Source organism: Colossoma macropomum, unplaced genomic scaffold (genome assembly GCF_904425465.1).
Source record: "Colossoma macropomum unplaced genomic scaffold, Colossoma_macropomum, whole genome shotgun sequence".
Lineage (NCBI taxonomy): Eukaryota > Metazoa > Chordata > Actinopteri > Characiformes > Serrasalmidae > Colossoma > Colossoma macropomum.
Genome location: NW_023494800.1, coordinates 18422416 through 18437697, shown reverse-complemented (window position 1 = coordinate 18437697; position 15282 = coordinate 18422416). Strand labels below are relative to the sequence as shown.

General features: G+C 40.3%; 1 protein-coding gene across 1 annotated transcript; it reads left to right on the top strand.

The window, feature by feature from the left end:
- The first annotated feature begins 940 nt into the window (after positions 1–940).
- ccnjl (cyclin J-like) lies at positions 941–14816 on the top strand. The gene is made up of 6 exons (XM_036588995.1): positions 941–1223; positions 2071–2165; positions 6175–6385; positions 12233–12532; positions 12830–12989; positions 13866–14816. The coding sequence occupies exons 2-6, from the start codon at positions 2088–2090 to the stop codon at positions 14344–14346; spliced, it is 1230 nt and encodes a 409-aa protein (XP_036444888.1). The 5' UTR covers positions 941–1223; positions 2071–2087; the 3' UTR covers positions 14347–14816.
- Positions 14817–15282: the final 466 nt, after the last annotated feature.

Here is a 15282-nt window from a genome sequence, read left to right as displayed (position 1 = left end):
TGTATATAAATTGTTGAATATTGCATATTTTTTATATTATCTGCAGGACTCAAATCTAAAAGTCAAACTGTGCATACATATCCACTTTGGTAAATTTCCGCTGGCAACCAGATGAGGGACACGTAGCTGATGGGCCTATACGTAGACTATCGGACTGCTCGACCTAAAAGTTCTTAAATCTTTAGAATACGAAAAAATCATTATAAAATTAGATTAAGAGCGCAATTTGACCTCAGTTTGCTGGTGAGAAGTTTTGGGACCGTTTTCATTTCGTTGGGATTATACATTATTGCCCACGCTGTGTAAGATATGTACCTTTGGGTTGAGTAACGAGTGTCAGGGTCCATCTGGTGGTCAACCAGCGATAAAGCGCATTAAATGCCGGGGCTCTTAATTTGAAAACGGTCACTATTGTTTAACTCCATTCAACCAAACGCACATGCTAGTAAACAGTACAAGCTAAATAGCTTACTTTCAGCTCGCGAAGTACGTTATAATCAGATAGCTGATACGGTGTTATTGGAGTCACTATAGACGTTACTGGGAAATTAAGATTGTGGAGTAACACAAAATACACACAATAATAAAAATGTGTCAACATTATAGTGGAATTCATCGTCCATCGATTGGATAATACAACAGGACAGGAGATATAAGAGAAATAACTATAGCTGTAGTTTATGTTTTATGAGTCTGAAGTTGACGACTTCTTCGAATTCCTCGTTCCACCTTAAATGATGCAGCAGTTACATTCAGGCTCTACTGGCGCCAGGTTGTAGCCGCTGCACCATTTAAGGTGGACCGGAAAATTCGAATAAGAATTCAACTTCAGCCCTTCGTGCGGGCTTAAGGGCGCCTGTGTGTACGTTAGTGGCCCTGGACTCCTCCCCGTTCTGCCCAATCACTCTGCCTCTCACTGCAGTCTCATTAGGGTGTCCGCTCTGGCCACTGGGGGAAGCCACACGGGACGACGAGGAAAAAAAAAACAACACACTCGTCTCTCTAATAAGTCAGACTTATCAGAAAACACGCTCGGCAGCGAGGAAAAACTCCTCCACATCGCAGTGTGTATGAGGTACATGAAGAGAAGCTCGGCCAGGCTTTCTTTTCTCCGCGAATGAAAGGTGCTCATTCGTCCGAAGGATACACAGAATGCACCAATTCTGAAACAAAGGGGGTCTGGAGCGTCGTGGTCTCTTCGGTGGAAAGACACGGGCTGTGAGGTAAAGCTCGCTCAAACTGAGCGTTTCTCGCGTTTTTCAATGATGGTTTGTTCTGCTTCACACTCTGTGAAGTTGGAGGACTGTTAGTTGTCGAGTTTAAGTTGTGTTTTGAGCCACAACTCTGCCGACTTCGTAGCGCTGTGGCTTTAATACGGGACTCGTGGTAGCGGCTGGTTCACCTCTGGCTCTTTAATTTTGAAATCTGGTGCGGTGCTCGCTTTTACTGCAAAACTTGCTAACGTTGCTGTGTCTTCAAACGAGTGAATGGCTGTTAGCTGACTAAGGCGGTGTTATATGAGGGGGAAAAGTAATGTGGCGTGATGGCAACAAGACACAGATACATACAGGCCGGGTTATAGTGTAGCCGAGCCTGAGTCACTGCGTTCAGCAACTTTGTGAACTCTCACCGGTGTGAGCTAAAGCTGCTGTGGCTGCAGCTCGAGTAGACTTCATTTTCCCTCATTGAAAAAAGGTTTGTAGTAATGTTACAGGAATATACAGGATTTTAAATAACCTACTGTAGTTCAGTGTTAACACTACACCAGTATTGTTGTGAAACACTACACGACTGTACAGAAGTAATATAGCTACGGATATAATATAAAATATAAGAAAAACGTTCTAGGTTGTAATAGACGTTACACAGCATTACATAAAACCTGGGTTTATTATAGTATTACTGTTGTTCTTTTTTGTTAAGGATTTAACAAAAGAAAACCTCTTTTAAGAATTTTAAAATGGTAATGTGTATGTTAAGTTTTATGGGGAAGCAGGCTGGTAGCTCTGTGTTGAGCTCATATGCCTTTGTGTTCCAGAAACAATGACTAGTTTTTGTGTTTTATTCTAGGCGACGGGCCTTTCTGGATGGGAAAGATGGAGCCAGAGGGACAGTGGTGGAAGAGCCAGCTCGCAGCAGACATCCATCAGGCTTTGAGAATTAAGGTGAGTTTTCTTGGCTTAAACTTTGTTCACCCGCAAAACTGCCATCCATGCGTTCTTCTGTCCGTCCTTTTATTTGTCCAGCTGCATTTTTTCACTCTTTTGTCTCCGATTAAGTCAGAACACATCAGAGTGGTCTGATTTTCAGCAATCTTTGAAGCAAAGGTGTGAAATGTCACATGTCCTTTAGAAAACATCCCTCCAGTCTTCTCCATCTGACCGGTGGATGGTGTTTCTGCCCTGCAGTAATCCTCAGTAATGGTACCGTTAAAAGGAGTTTGTCTCTCTCACCGTTTCTTTAGGTTAGGAATGCACTAGGAATTACATGCCAATTCTGAGATCCTGTATCTGCATGAGAAATACATGAACATATAAATGTGGAAATTAGACCTACATCTGCCTGGGTTGGCATTAAAAATAAAATGTATTTTTTTAGAGTTATAAATGACAAAACCTTGTATTTGCATGTTTTTTTTTTTCCTCATAATTTAATGTTTTTTCAAATTTAGTAATGAACAGACCAACAGAAATGGTTAAATTACTTGGGGAAAAATATATTTCTCTATTTACTTCCATTAAAAGTTAAGAATGTTTTTCCTCATCCTATAAAGTTACCTTTTTGGAGATACAATGTTTTGTTCTGACAGCAGCAAAATGCAGTAAAATGTATCCACCTTGTGTTCGCCTGAAGTTTCTAATCTACTAGAGTACAATAAATATGCCATTAAGTTTTGGGTTTGCAATACTGATTATCTGTTAGAAACTATTTTTAAGCAAATAATGGCATCATTGAGCATCAGTAGGATATAGAGAAAGTACACTTATTTAACACTTACTAGTAGTTAAATAGCTGCCTTTCTTGCACAAATTATGTCTGTTATGTGTGAGATCTGGGAAATGACTTTAGTAGACCTGAGCCAGCTGGACTAGAGGAGGAGTTTGCTGTGTGCCGACAGGCTGAGGGGAACTGCGAAGAGCGGTGTGTAGGAGGATAAGTGCATTTGCTCAGTCTGGCCTGTTGTCCTTGAAGTGTATGTGCATGTCGTTCTCTTATTGTCTGACCTGTTTATGGGGGGCTGTATATCTTAGCCCACATCCGGTTAGGAATGTGAAGTGGAAGTGTTCTGCTTGTGTTTGTTTGTACTTGAGTTTGACTATTCACAAGAAGGCATCAAGGTTCATCGTTGCTGCTAATTGTATCTAACGCCAAATAAATGTCTTTCTGTTACTGTCAAAGAGTGGCAAAGAGAGAGAGGTCTGTGTATCAGAAAGCTGGTAATCCATCTGTGTATTTCCCGTACTGGATACATTTGTATTTTGATGGCTGCGTCCAGACAGTTGTGGGTTTCCTTCACTAATAAAGCTTCACTGGAAGCTATAGAGTCCAAAGTTACAGGCCATGTATGATGTATGTTCAATTATGAAACCACTAGTCTTCAGTGTAGATATGAAGGAATTGAAATAATGAAAACTCTAGCTGCAGTTCAATTTCATTTTATGAGGTTTGAGCTGGGTATGTTTCCACTCAAGCTCTGATGTACCATGTCTCGCACATCTTTGGTAAGCAAGGAGTTTTATATTTTGCCTGTAAAAACCTCTATTGCGACCTCATGGAAATCAGTAAAAAAGAGCAGTGCTGCTAGGCAGATACAGCATGTCATGTGGAAAAATAGAGTATAAACAGATGCAAATTCTTTGTAGTGTGTTTTACTTACTTTGAATATTACTTTAAATACGTTAAATCTTTTTGTTAATAAAAGTTATTGTTAGCTTTTTCCAAAAGGTTTACGTTCCCTCCTTCACCATTGCAGCACTTTAGTAAGTTTGAGTTTTACACAGAATTAAAGCTACACAGCTGTTGGAATAAAGATTTTTGTGGAAATGTACACAAGCCTCATTGTTGCTGTATTAGCACATAAGACTAATCCCTTTGTGTGCTCTTGTGCACATTACTCAGTAATGGAATGCAAAAATATTTTATGGAATTAATCATTGCATAAATCAGCGAAGGTTCGCTCCCTGTTTTGCATAGACGCCCCCCCTCTCCACCCCACCGCGCTTCTCTGTGGATACTGTCTTTATTTCCTTCCCCTGTTGCTGAATTGGTTGGGTTTACCAGCCTGTTTACACGTCGCTGTAATGACAGACAGCTCCTTTCAAATACTGGTTAATATAACATGTCTGCTCAGCCTGACACCTTTATTTTTATCTTTAAGTGAAAATGAGCACATATCCTCTACAGAGAACACATCTCTGCACATTTAAATGCAAAATTACATTATTATAGTTTATTTGATATTTGGGGGATAAACTGAAACATAAAATGTGGCCTGTGCAAAAGTTATGCCATATTAATATATGTAATGTTTTATTTTTCCAATATTTTAAACTCAGCAGATAAATTATAATTATAAGCTAAAATTAGAAAATGCCATATTTAGAGTTGCTCACTGTAAAAGATGAGTTAATTAATTTTCACTTAAAAGATCACCAAAACATGACATTTGTCCAGGGGTGTTTAAAGTTTTGCATACGACTGTATGCTCTGCAGCATTGTAACTAGGGTTACAGTACATATGCTATTAATTGTCCTAGGCTAATGGCTCCAGTGGTTTACTTTTTCTTTGTTTGTGTTAGTTAAAAGTGCTTGAAGTAGAATTTCAGCCATTCCCTATCTCTCCTGCGATAGAAGCAACCTAGTGAAAATGAACGCGACAAAGCGGGGGAAGGCATAAGATGAATGATTGAACTGGTTAGGCTAGTTTTACTTCCTGTGCTTCCGCCATTGTATTTTATTTAGAAATTCTTTCAAATTGCCCAATCAAAAAGACGTTCTCATTTTTCAGACTAACCATCTTAAGAATTACGGCCGTGTTTAGCATGAAGACGTGTAGTTGACAAACTGAACGGCCATTCAAGGAAAGCAGCAGCTGTAGAGTTGTCTGAATTGCGGACGGCTTCCACAAAAGGGCTGCTTGAGAGGGTCAGGGCCCAGCCCCTCACCCCCTGAGGGACAGATGGTTGGGGAGACATGGCGGCTAGGCCTGCAAAGGAATCAGCTCTTTCTGAAACAGCCATCATAAAGTAGCTAGAGAATATCGCTGGCGAGCTTATGGAGCTGAAGTGTTACTGAATTGTGTTATGCATGTTAAGCTTCTGTTAGGATTTAATTTGTTTTCAGTAGAACTGCATGATAAATGGTGTGTTAATCATTACCGCAGTGTTGGCCTTCACAATATGGATATCACAGAACAGTGCTGTATGCAAATGAGCACTCTAACCATGTATGCTGTGAGCGTCTTGACCAACAGCTCCAGATGAGTTTCAATTCATGTTGTCCAACAAAAGTAAATGTCACATTTATTGATTCAGCAATGTGTTTTAATATATATCAGGGCTTACTGCAATCACAACATCTAGCAATATCTAATACTAATATTTTGTTCATATTGTGTAGACCTAGCCTGTGGTGTCTGAATTAATCTGATGTGCAAAACAAAAAGCTCTGCTTTTTTTTTTCCCCATCAGGATTTAGTTAGTTAGCTGATGTGATAAAGAAATGTACATTATTTGCAAAGTCTGAGTTTGGAGTAATGTAATTTAGAGATGGCATGATACCATATTTTTTTCTGATACTGAACCTTGAGGATTGTCTGATACAGTATTATTTCTTTAAAAAATACTGCAACTTAAATTTGTGTTTTAATGGAATTGCTTCATTGAAGATGGGCATCTAAAATTAGGCTGCCATGCTAAAGCTACTCGAACACTTTACTACAGCAAAGAGTCCGCTAACGTCACATCACCCAGTGTGAATGTGAGCTATTTCAGGCTAGATTTGTTACAGTTTTTTCCAGCATTTTCTTGTGATACTGGCCTGGTGCAGATACCTGATATTGAATCAATACCATCTCTAAATTAATTGTATAGTGTTGATGCTCCTTTCATGTAAATAATTTTTAAAAACATGTAAATCTTCTCCGACTTATTTATTTCTCTCCCTTGTTTCCAGGAGCTGAAGTTGCCCACATACCATGCCCATTCCCCCCAAATAGGAATGAGACGCTACTTTGCTGACCTGCTAGCTGTCCTCAGTAATCGCTACCAGTTGTGCCCCACAGCGCGCCACCTTGCTGTCTACCTGCTCGACCTCTTCATGGACCACTATGATGTAGCTGTGAGGCAGCTTTACATTATAGCTCTTTCCTGCCTGCTCCTAGCAAGTAAGTTGACCAGTTGGTTTGAATTCATAGTTTGAGTTCTGTAGCTGAAATGGCACCCACAGTAGTATTGTACACTACAAGGACGCTCCATTATGCAAAATTCGTACTTTTATAGTGTTGAAGGAATTGCTGCAAAATGTCTGTCATTTGATACCAAAGTCAGTGAACCATTAATCATGCTTGTTCCGACATCTGTTGGCTATGATTGGCTGTCTAAACTACACATCATGAACTTAAACATTAGTCTTAGAGTGTGTTTCGGGTTACATCATCGAAAACCGTAAAATAGGTCTGAAGTAGTATTTAATTTAAAAAAGAAAATGAAGACAGTATATATTGTTGGGGTGAAACAACTCACAACATTCATAATTTGGTTCAATACGATGTGGTGGTTTCTTGATTTCAAATACTTTTACATACAGAAACAATAAGAGTGGCTGGAAATCTGCCTAATGTTAATTTTTTAATGTTTCCTCTTTCATTTTCAAGAACATTCGATATTATAAAAGGACAGTATTTTATAATAATGCGCTAGCTGCAGGCTAATATGTTTGCTCTGAGGTAATATACATTTATAAGGAGTGTGCTTTTCATCCCTGCTCTCTATTTTGAGGTAAATAGTAAGCAATATTTTCGGAGGGAGGGTCTGCCTTTATTAATGATTTGCTTATTTATTTTGTTAATATATTTCATGCAATATAAGTAGTATTGAAAGGAGTACTTTATTTGCTCCACTTTGTCAATACGAAAAGGTAAAACTCTTGTGTATATTTATCAGCTATCAAATTTGGTATCGTTTAGGAATGAGTGTCAGAATCATTGTATCTGTCGAAATAAAATGATAGCCTGCACTCATGATCTTGGCTGGTTAAATGTGGTTAGTTCGGTGTTTGTATTTATCTTCACACTGTAGTTGACGCTACAGACTGGTGCTGGCTGTGCTGGGTGCTGTGAAAGTGCTCAGTGACAAAGCAGCTGCATTGTGCTCAGACAGCTGTGTGCAGAAGAGGCCATGGCCCCACAGACCCCTCAGTTTGTCTCCAAGGCAACTTTCACATGTACAAATTCAAAGGTCCCCTGCTTTCCAGAGCTTAGCAATTACAGCTGTTCTGGCATGCGTGGATGTAGTTTTAGATGTGCCTCTGACTAGAGGTGGGCAATATGGTGACAACATTGTATCTCTGTAGTTCAGGATATTTTCACAATACATACAATTGATACACATGGCATTAGTAGTGTTACATTAAAAAAAGTCAAAAGCTACAATGATTTGTATTCAGTGTTTCACATACTGCAGTGCACTAAACAGTTAAGCAGGACTAAGTATGCTCAATTTGTGCTCAGAAAGGCGTATTGTTTATCACAATAACAATTAAGTATTGTCACCTCTACCTCCTGACCTACAGCTGAAGTAAGGGGGGATTTTTAAAAGGCTGCAAGAATTAGACATTGGAGCAGTGGTGTGGCCACACTGCCAGATAGCTTCGGAAGATTTACTGCTCAGGAAACTGGCAACACTGACTAACCATCTATCAGTGCTTAAAGCAGTGCAGTGAGATGTGTTATCAGCTACTGCCATGTCTGCTTACAACCAAACAAAATAACGTACAGATGAGATACAGGGCCTTGCTTGTGTGGCAGTGTGTTGGCGTGTAGCATTGTTTAGAATCTGTACCGTAAATCTAACCCCCACAGAATAATACAGTGCATTGTGGGAAATTGAGATTAGAAACTTAGAAGGCACCAATATTTACAAAAGAGTTGAATGCTCCTTACTTGTACTAGTGTGTGTGTGTGTGTGTGTGTGTGTGTGTGTGTGTGTGTGTGTGTGTATGTATGTATGTATGTGTATATATATATATATATATGTATGTATATTTATATATATATATATATATATATATATATATATAGTGTGTGTAAATTTATTTATATATGTATATATATATATATATATATATATATATATATAGTGTGTGTAAATTTATTTATATATATATAGCAGCAACATTTTAACAAGAGCATGGAATACCAGCATTGTTCTAAAATCTAAACTTATTAATAATAAGCACTCTTGTTTTCATTTGTGAGATTTTCGGTCAGTGTGTACATTTAGAACTAAGTAGCATTCCTGGACTTGTAATGTTTGATGAAAAACAGTGTTATACTGCTGAGCACTAAGCCCTCTGTGTTTTCCCCCTGCACTTAAAACATGGTTCTGTTTGTTTTAACAACAGCCTCTTTAAGTCCAGAATCTTTGTTCCCTCCCTCGGACGTCCATGAAGCGCCTTATGTCTTTGAGGAAGCACTGCTTGGGCTGGCTGGCAGTTGGCACTGTGCAGGCATTAATTAATTGCGTTGGGCTGAATGAATAATGACCTTGCTGATGATCCGTGTTTAAAGCATCCCTCCCTTCCCTGACTCATTGATTCACGTGGCTGCTGCTATTGTTGGGTTGCTTTGCGCGCTGCCTGCCTTCTGAGTGCGGACTCTGAGAAGGGCACTAGAGGTCCGCTCCAGGCCTAACCCGGGGGACACTGTGCTACGTGTCCATTCAGACCAAGGACATTATTTATTTTGACAAATGGAGGAGGATTGCTCACTTTGTATAGAACCATATGCTCGACAGAACCCATTAAGTATTTTTAGATAGTCCTGCTTCAATGAGAGCTTTTTAATTTCAGTTTGTCGCTGTCTACAGTTGCTTTGTTTTCAAAAAAAACCCCAGAAACCTCCAAGTTTCTTTGATGTGGTTTAATCTGGGCTTTCATCTAAGTTTGTCTGCCTCAGAGCAGGTCTTTTACCTCAAGTTAACTCTCTGGTGTAAAGGATTTTAGAGTACATGCAGGACGCAGCGTGCTGATAAAGTCGAGACTAACTGCTGACCGCCCTTAGAGCCGATGTTTTGATAGTAATGCCTGAGAGGTGGCCTTGTGCAGGTTTGCGGTATGCATGGATGCACCCTAGCGTCTGGTGTTATCAGCTGTGTTTTTGTGCGAGTGAGGGGGAGGAGAGTAGCCTTTAAACATGCATGCTGGATTTCCTCTCGTGCTCGGGAAACACTAGGTTTGTTATGCTAACTAGTTTAGCACATGTCTCAGCACAATGCCTGTCAAAAGAGCTTGACTTTAAAGAGTTACATTTTCTTTAGCCAGTCATGGGTCATTCAAAATGGCTGATAAATGTCACCCCCACACTTTTTTTGTGATGCTATTTTCTGACTTAATAAGCTTTTCTATTTATTAAAAAGGTGAACGTGCAGAATTAAACTCACATTAGACTCACATAGTAACTTATCTGTAGCTTGGCTAACGTTGGTCAGTGTACACCATTTTACACCTTTTTGAGAAAGCAGTATAGAGTATCCATTGCTCTCTCTTTTTCTCTCTCCCACTCTCCCCCATCATCCCTCTCCCTCCCTCAGGCTGAGAGGAAGAGGGGGGTGTCTGAGCAGCCTGGAGGGGCATGTTTGAACTGAAACACACAGCAGGGGTTCCTGATATTCAGATTAGTGTGACGGACGTCCCCCTGAGGTTTGATGCTAATGAAAGGAATTAATACGCCCCAGATAATTGAGTAAAAAAGAGTCTTGTACCATGGGTACTACAGAAATATTGTCAAAAAATACATCTATGAAAGTAAAAAATGAGATTAAATGTGCAAAGTGCATTACTAATACAAATGTTAAATGTATTAGCTGTTGAATCACTGAATAATGATGCAGTGTGAATGAAAAGAATTAAGATAATAAGAGAAGCTAATGATCCGTCAGCAAGTTACCATGTTAGATGAATTGTTGTTGAAGTGGGATTTGATTTGTAAACCGTCAAGTCGCTACACTAGTGCGTCTTGCACACGCCTTAAAATTTTGAATAAACTGTCCTTTGAATGGAAACTCAGCAGGTTAAACCACAACTAATGCTCGGTTTCCCATCAAAAATATCCAATGAAAGACGTTTTACAACAGTTTTGAGAAGATTTTGGTCTAAAACATTTTTTCTGATACATTTTATCTATGTAAAGTTGAAGATGTGCTAACAGTTTGGATATTCATGCATGGCACATAGTAGGTGGAAGCTGCTCTCCTCTAGGAATGCAGGTGTGACCACCGTTTGTAGGGAATTTTTATTGAACCCCTGCTCCTTGGCTTAGGGTCCCCTTCACGCCCGCCACTGATCTGAAGACCGGGGCCCCCTGTGAGCGCTGAAGCATGAGCTGGAGAGGTCATAGGTCATGGGGCCTTTATTGTTGGGGCATCCGACTGCAGGGGAAGTAATACAGGGGAGACCAGGACTTTGCCATAAAGATATTAACACCTAGCACAAGAAGCAGAGAGAGAGAGAGAAAGAAGGGAGGGGGGAGCGAATAGGGGAAAGGAATTTGAGTCACCACAGGCCAGTTGCTCTCTCTCATTAAAGGAACATGCAAAATGCTTCCTCTGGTATGTACCTTAATCATTTCAGCATGCCAGTTTTAAAGATATGACTTGTGTGTATGGAGACATTTTTTTAGACACGACCTTATCTGATTGTAACAGCCGTATTCAGAAACAAGCTGAATCTGCAGATGCATTCTGTTTTGTGAACACACTACCTGATGAGGGACTTCAGGTCTAGCATGTGTGCTAATTGCTTGTTCTGGCTGGTAGAGCGACATCTCTGAGATTGCTTGAAATGCCAGCAGTGAAATGTGTGAATGGAGGTTCTTATAAATTACCTTCTCTATTCAATTTTGTTGCATAGTATTTAGGGATGTTTTTGTTTTGTGCTTTGTCTGCACAATGTAACTTACTTGTAGTCTGATCGGTTATGGAGGAAGTGTTCATGATTTTTTTTTTATTTCTTTTTTCGCTTGATTTATTGTAGTTAAAAAGCATATTACAATCAAGGATTGCCCAGTGATTTTTATGACATTGGGCTTTATGCAAATGAGCCCTCTCAGTGGTTCAGTCCCAGGGACTCCATACTGTGCACATCTTGTTTTTGCTACTCAAAAATGACCATTGCATAAAAAAACTTGACTTGATATGGGAACTGTCGACTGATGCAGATATTTGATATTTTACATGTACATTTACAAAATGTAGACACTGGGACTCCATCTACCTTGGTTAGCATTACAGAGAAATGTAACACTTCCTCAAATGTAGAAAAATGAATAAAATGCAGAAACACAGCTGCCCAGCATTTCTGAAAGTTTCTGCTTTTCCCGACTATAATAAATAATAAATTAAACAGCAATTTGAAATGTTCAACAAAATTCACATCAAATGTTTTATGTAATGACCCCAGAACTGCATTTGAGAACCCCTGCTTTAACCAATCACAGTGTTTCTTAACATCTTGCATCTTGACCAATCACAGTTCCAGATTGTGTGGGTGCTTTGATGAATCACGTTGTTCCACAAAATAATTTTGATCAAGAGCACATCAATATTTAGCCATATCAGTTCATTGATTCACACATACATAAATATTTCATTCCAGTTCATTTTAGAGCACTGCTATTGGTCCATTCATAATGAAATTTTCACATGATATAAAGGACAACCATTGTGTTCAAATGATGCAGAAAACTAAAAATCGAAGATAGATGTTTTTCTTTGGACAGCAGTGATGTGTATTTGTGATATACTGAAAGACACATTGCAATTGCAATATGTAGTAATATAATCACAATGTGATCACAGTATCAGTTTTTTTTTTTTAACCATATCATGGAGCTCTGCACATCACTTTTTAAAATTTGTTCTGAATACATATTCTACACTCTCTCTGCAGTCTCAGAAAGAAATGTGTCTTTCTGCTCAGTTGTTAAGTCTCTCTTTTTCCCATTATCTGCCTGTAGGTAAGTTTGAAGAGAAAGAGGACCGCGTGCCCAAGCTGGAACAGCTGAACACTCTGGGCTTCATGTGCAGTCTGAACCTGGCTCTCAACAAGCGTGACCTTATCAAAATGGAGCTGCTGCTGCTGGAGACTTTTGGCTGGAACCTGTGCATGCCCACGCCTGCTCACTTCATCGACTATTACCTCCACGCGGCCGTGCAGGAAGGAGATCTGCATAATGGCTGGCCCCTGACCTCACTGTCCAAGACCAAAGCCTTTATGGACAAATACACACACTACTTCCTGGAAGTCTCCCTGCAAGGTGAATTTCAGAGAGAAACTGTGATTGAGTACTATAAGCAAAAGTAGTGTTTGTCTAATTAGTAAAATACTTCATTATGTAATTAGTAAAATAATAATAAAATCTAAATGTATGTTTATAGTCATTTATACCTTAATGTTTATTAATATTACAAATGTACATATTTATTTATTTTTTGAGAAGGGTGTAACTTATTTCAGTTTAATCATTTAACTGCTGATGAAATAGATAACCTGCTGCTGAAAAAGGCCAGTGAGTGTTGTTTTCTCAGACTGAATAAATGCATCTTTTTTCCAGACCATGCTTTTCTGAGCTTTAGACCCTCTCAGGTGGCAGCAGCCTGCATTGCAGCCTCTCGCATCTGCCTGCAGATCTCTCCCAGTTGGACCACAGTGCTCCACCTGCTCACGGGCTATTCCTGGGACCACCTGACCCAGTGCATCCAGCTCATGCTGCTGTAAGTGTATGCCGCCATTTACACGCATTTTGGGGGGTTAAATCAAGATCAGGATTTTAAACACGTGTAAATGTTAGTGATGTAAAAGCGCATTAGTTCATCATGATGCATCAGTGGGAAGGTGGTGATTTTGATTATTTATTTTTTTTTTTTTTGGGTAATATTTCTAATCTGTTATTATGATGTTCAGTGAAATACAATAACTGCTGCTCATTTTGGATTGCAGTGCTAAAAAAAAAAAACACCTGTCAATAGCATCACATTTGAGTGCTCCTTCCCAGCTACAACAATAAATCAATGAAATAAGATGTCTAGCCAGCTACTGGACACACTTAAATGTGTAAATGTTGTTGTGTACCATTTAACTAGAAGCTATGGCAAGCCAACAGCATGAACAGAACATGACAAGATCCAAGTTCAAATTGTGAATTGTAAAAAAGCAATTTAACAAATTATCTTATATATCTTACCTGAATGTATGTTCAGATAAACTGTGAATCTAAAGCTTGGGCTAGATGCGCATCAGCCTCATCTTTGTCTTTTTATGTTTTTCTTACAACCTTTTGGTGGTGCTGTTGCTCTTGCGTCCACAGAAGTCCAAAAATAGTCAGCTTCTAGTCCTTTATTAACTGCTGTAAAATGATATGGATGCCAAAAATGAAACCATATTTTGATGCTTTTTTTTGGGGGGGGGGGGCTTAGCCCCACTAGCTAAGTGGTCATTTTGTACGGCCAAAATGAAAAAAATTGGCTTTTTTCAAATGAAATTTTTGCACCACATTGTTTACTTATAATATAATCGTATGAGGTCGGAGATTGATTCCTTTAACGTAAGAATAAAATGTATAGTAGAATAATTGTTCTGTATTCTTACAGTGCACATGACAATGATGTGAAAGAAGCCAACAAATCTAAATCATCCCCCTCACATGGCCAGGTGAGTCTGCAGACGCAGGCCCATGCCTCCCCTAGTCCGGCCGCCTCGTCGCTGCAGAGGCAGCCAGCCTCCAGTTCACAGCAGCTGCTACTGCAGGCGGGCGCTTACCCGCAGCTCTCGCAGCACTCCCCTGCTCTGTCTCAGCTGCACATGTTGGCTGAGTGCCAGGCGCTGGGCCCTGTGGGCTCGCGGGACTACCTCCAGCCACACCATTCCAGCCTGCTGTCCGCCTCTTTGCCGGCCAGCTCCTTCCCATCCTTCCCCAGCCTGGCGTCAGGGCTGTGCGGCCTGCCCCTGCAGGGCCCTCTCTCCATGCAGGTGGGTGTGGGGGCTGAGCCTCGTCACTGTGTGGGCCTGGCCTACAGCAACGGCTACCTGGGATCCCACCACACCTTCACGGCCAGCTGCTTCGACAGGTGACGCCAGGAGAGGGAGGACAGACTGAACTCGGCCCGTCCACTGTCGTCTGCCCTCTCTTCTTCCTCCACCACCACGGCCCCTGGCACAGGCTTTGAGGGACTCCGGCTTAGCCAGAGGCGCAGACTTTCCAAACAGAAAACGCGCAGCCGAGCGGACCCCGCAGAGGTCATAGTATTAACTTAAAACAGGCTCTCGTGTGAAGTTTCTTTTTTGTTTTCTTTTTTTCCCACATGCAAGTGTCTGTTTCTCCAGGCATTTGAGAAAGAAGCTTCTTGATTGGAAAGACTGAAGACTTTGGTGACTCTAAAATAACACATTATGAATTTTCTACAAGACCTACATGGAGAAAATAGGGAGAAAAAAAAGAATTCCAGCACCAGATATTTGACTGTTAGACATTTGAAAATGTCCCACTGGAGCATTTTATATCCATACAAAGCCTTAAGAATAGAAACAGTGATGATCCAGATTGCCTTGGAAAAATTAAGAAGTCCTGAAATTTCACACTGGATTTACTGTGTCGTCCTTTGATGCTGCTGCCTTAAAATGAAATGATGGCTTTATGACCAAGAAACCTGTCTCCCTTTTTGGTATTGTTTACAGTGACAACCACATATCAGGGATGCACAGACTACTTGAAAGGAAAAAAGTAACAATGCCATTGAAACAGCCGATGTTTGTATGAAGCGGTTAATTTGTAAATGTGTTCCTTTTTTCTCTCTCTTTTGATCTGCTTTAAAGGTGAAAATGTCTGTAGAGAATGTTGATATTACACTGTGCCGCTCTTGGCTCACGGCCCTGTCCCTCTGGTTTTCCTGCAGGCAGATGGAGGGGGAAAACCCCAGGGAATAGAGGCATCTGTCCTATCTTCTCTGTAGCTCATGCTGCAGGAAGCTGAGCTTTTCAGGTTTCTTGCCCACGGGGGAGAAAGCCTTG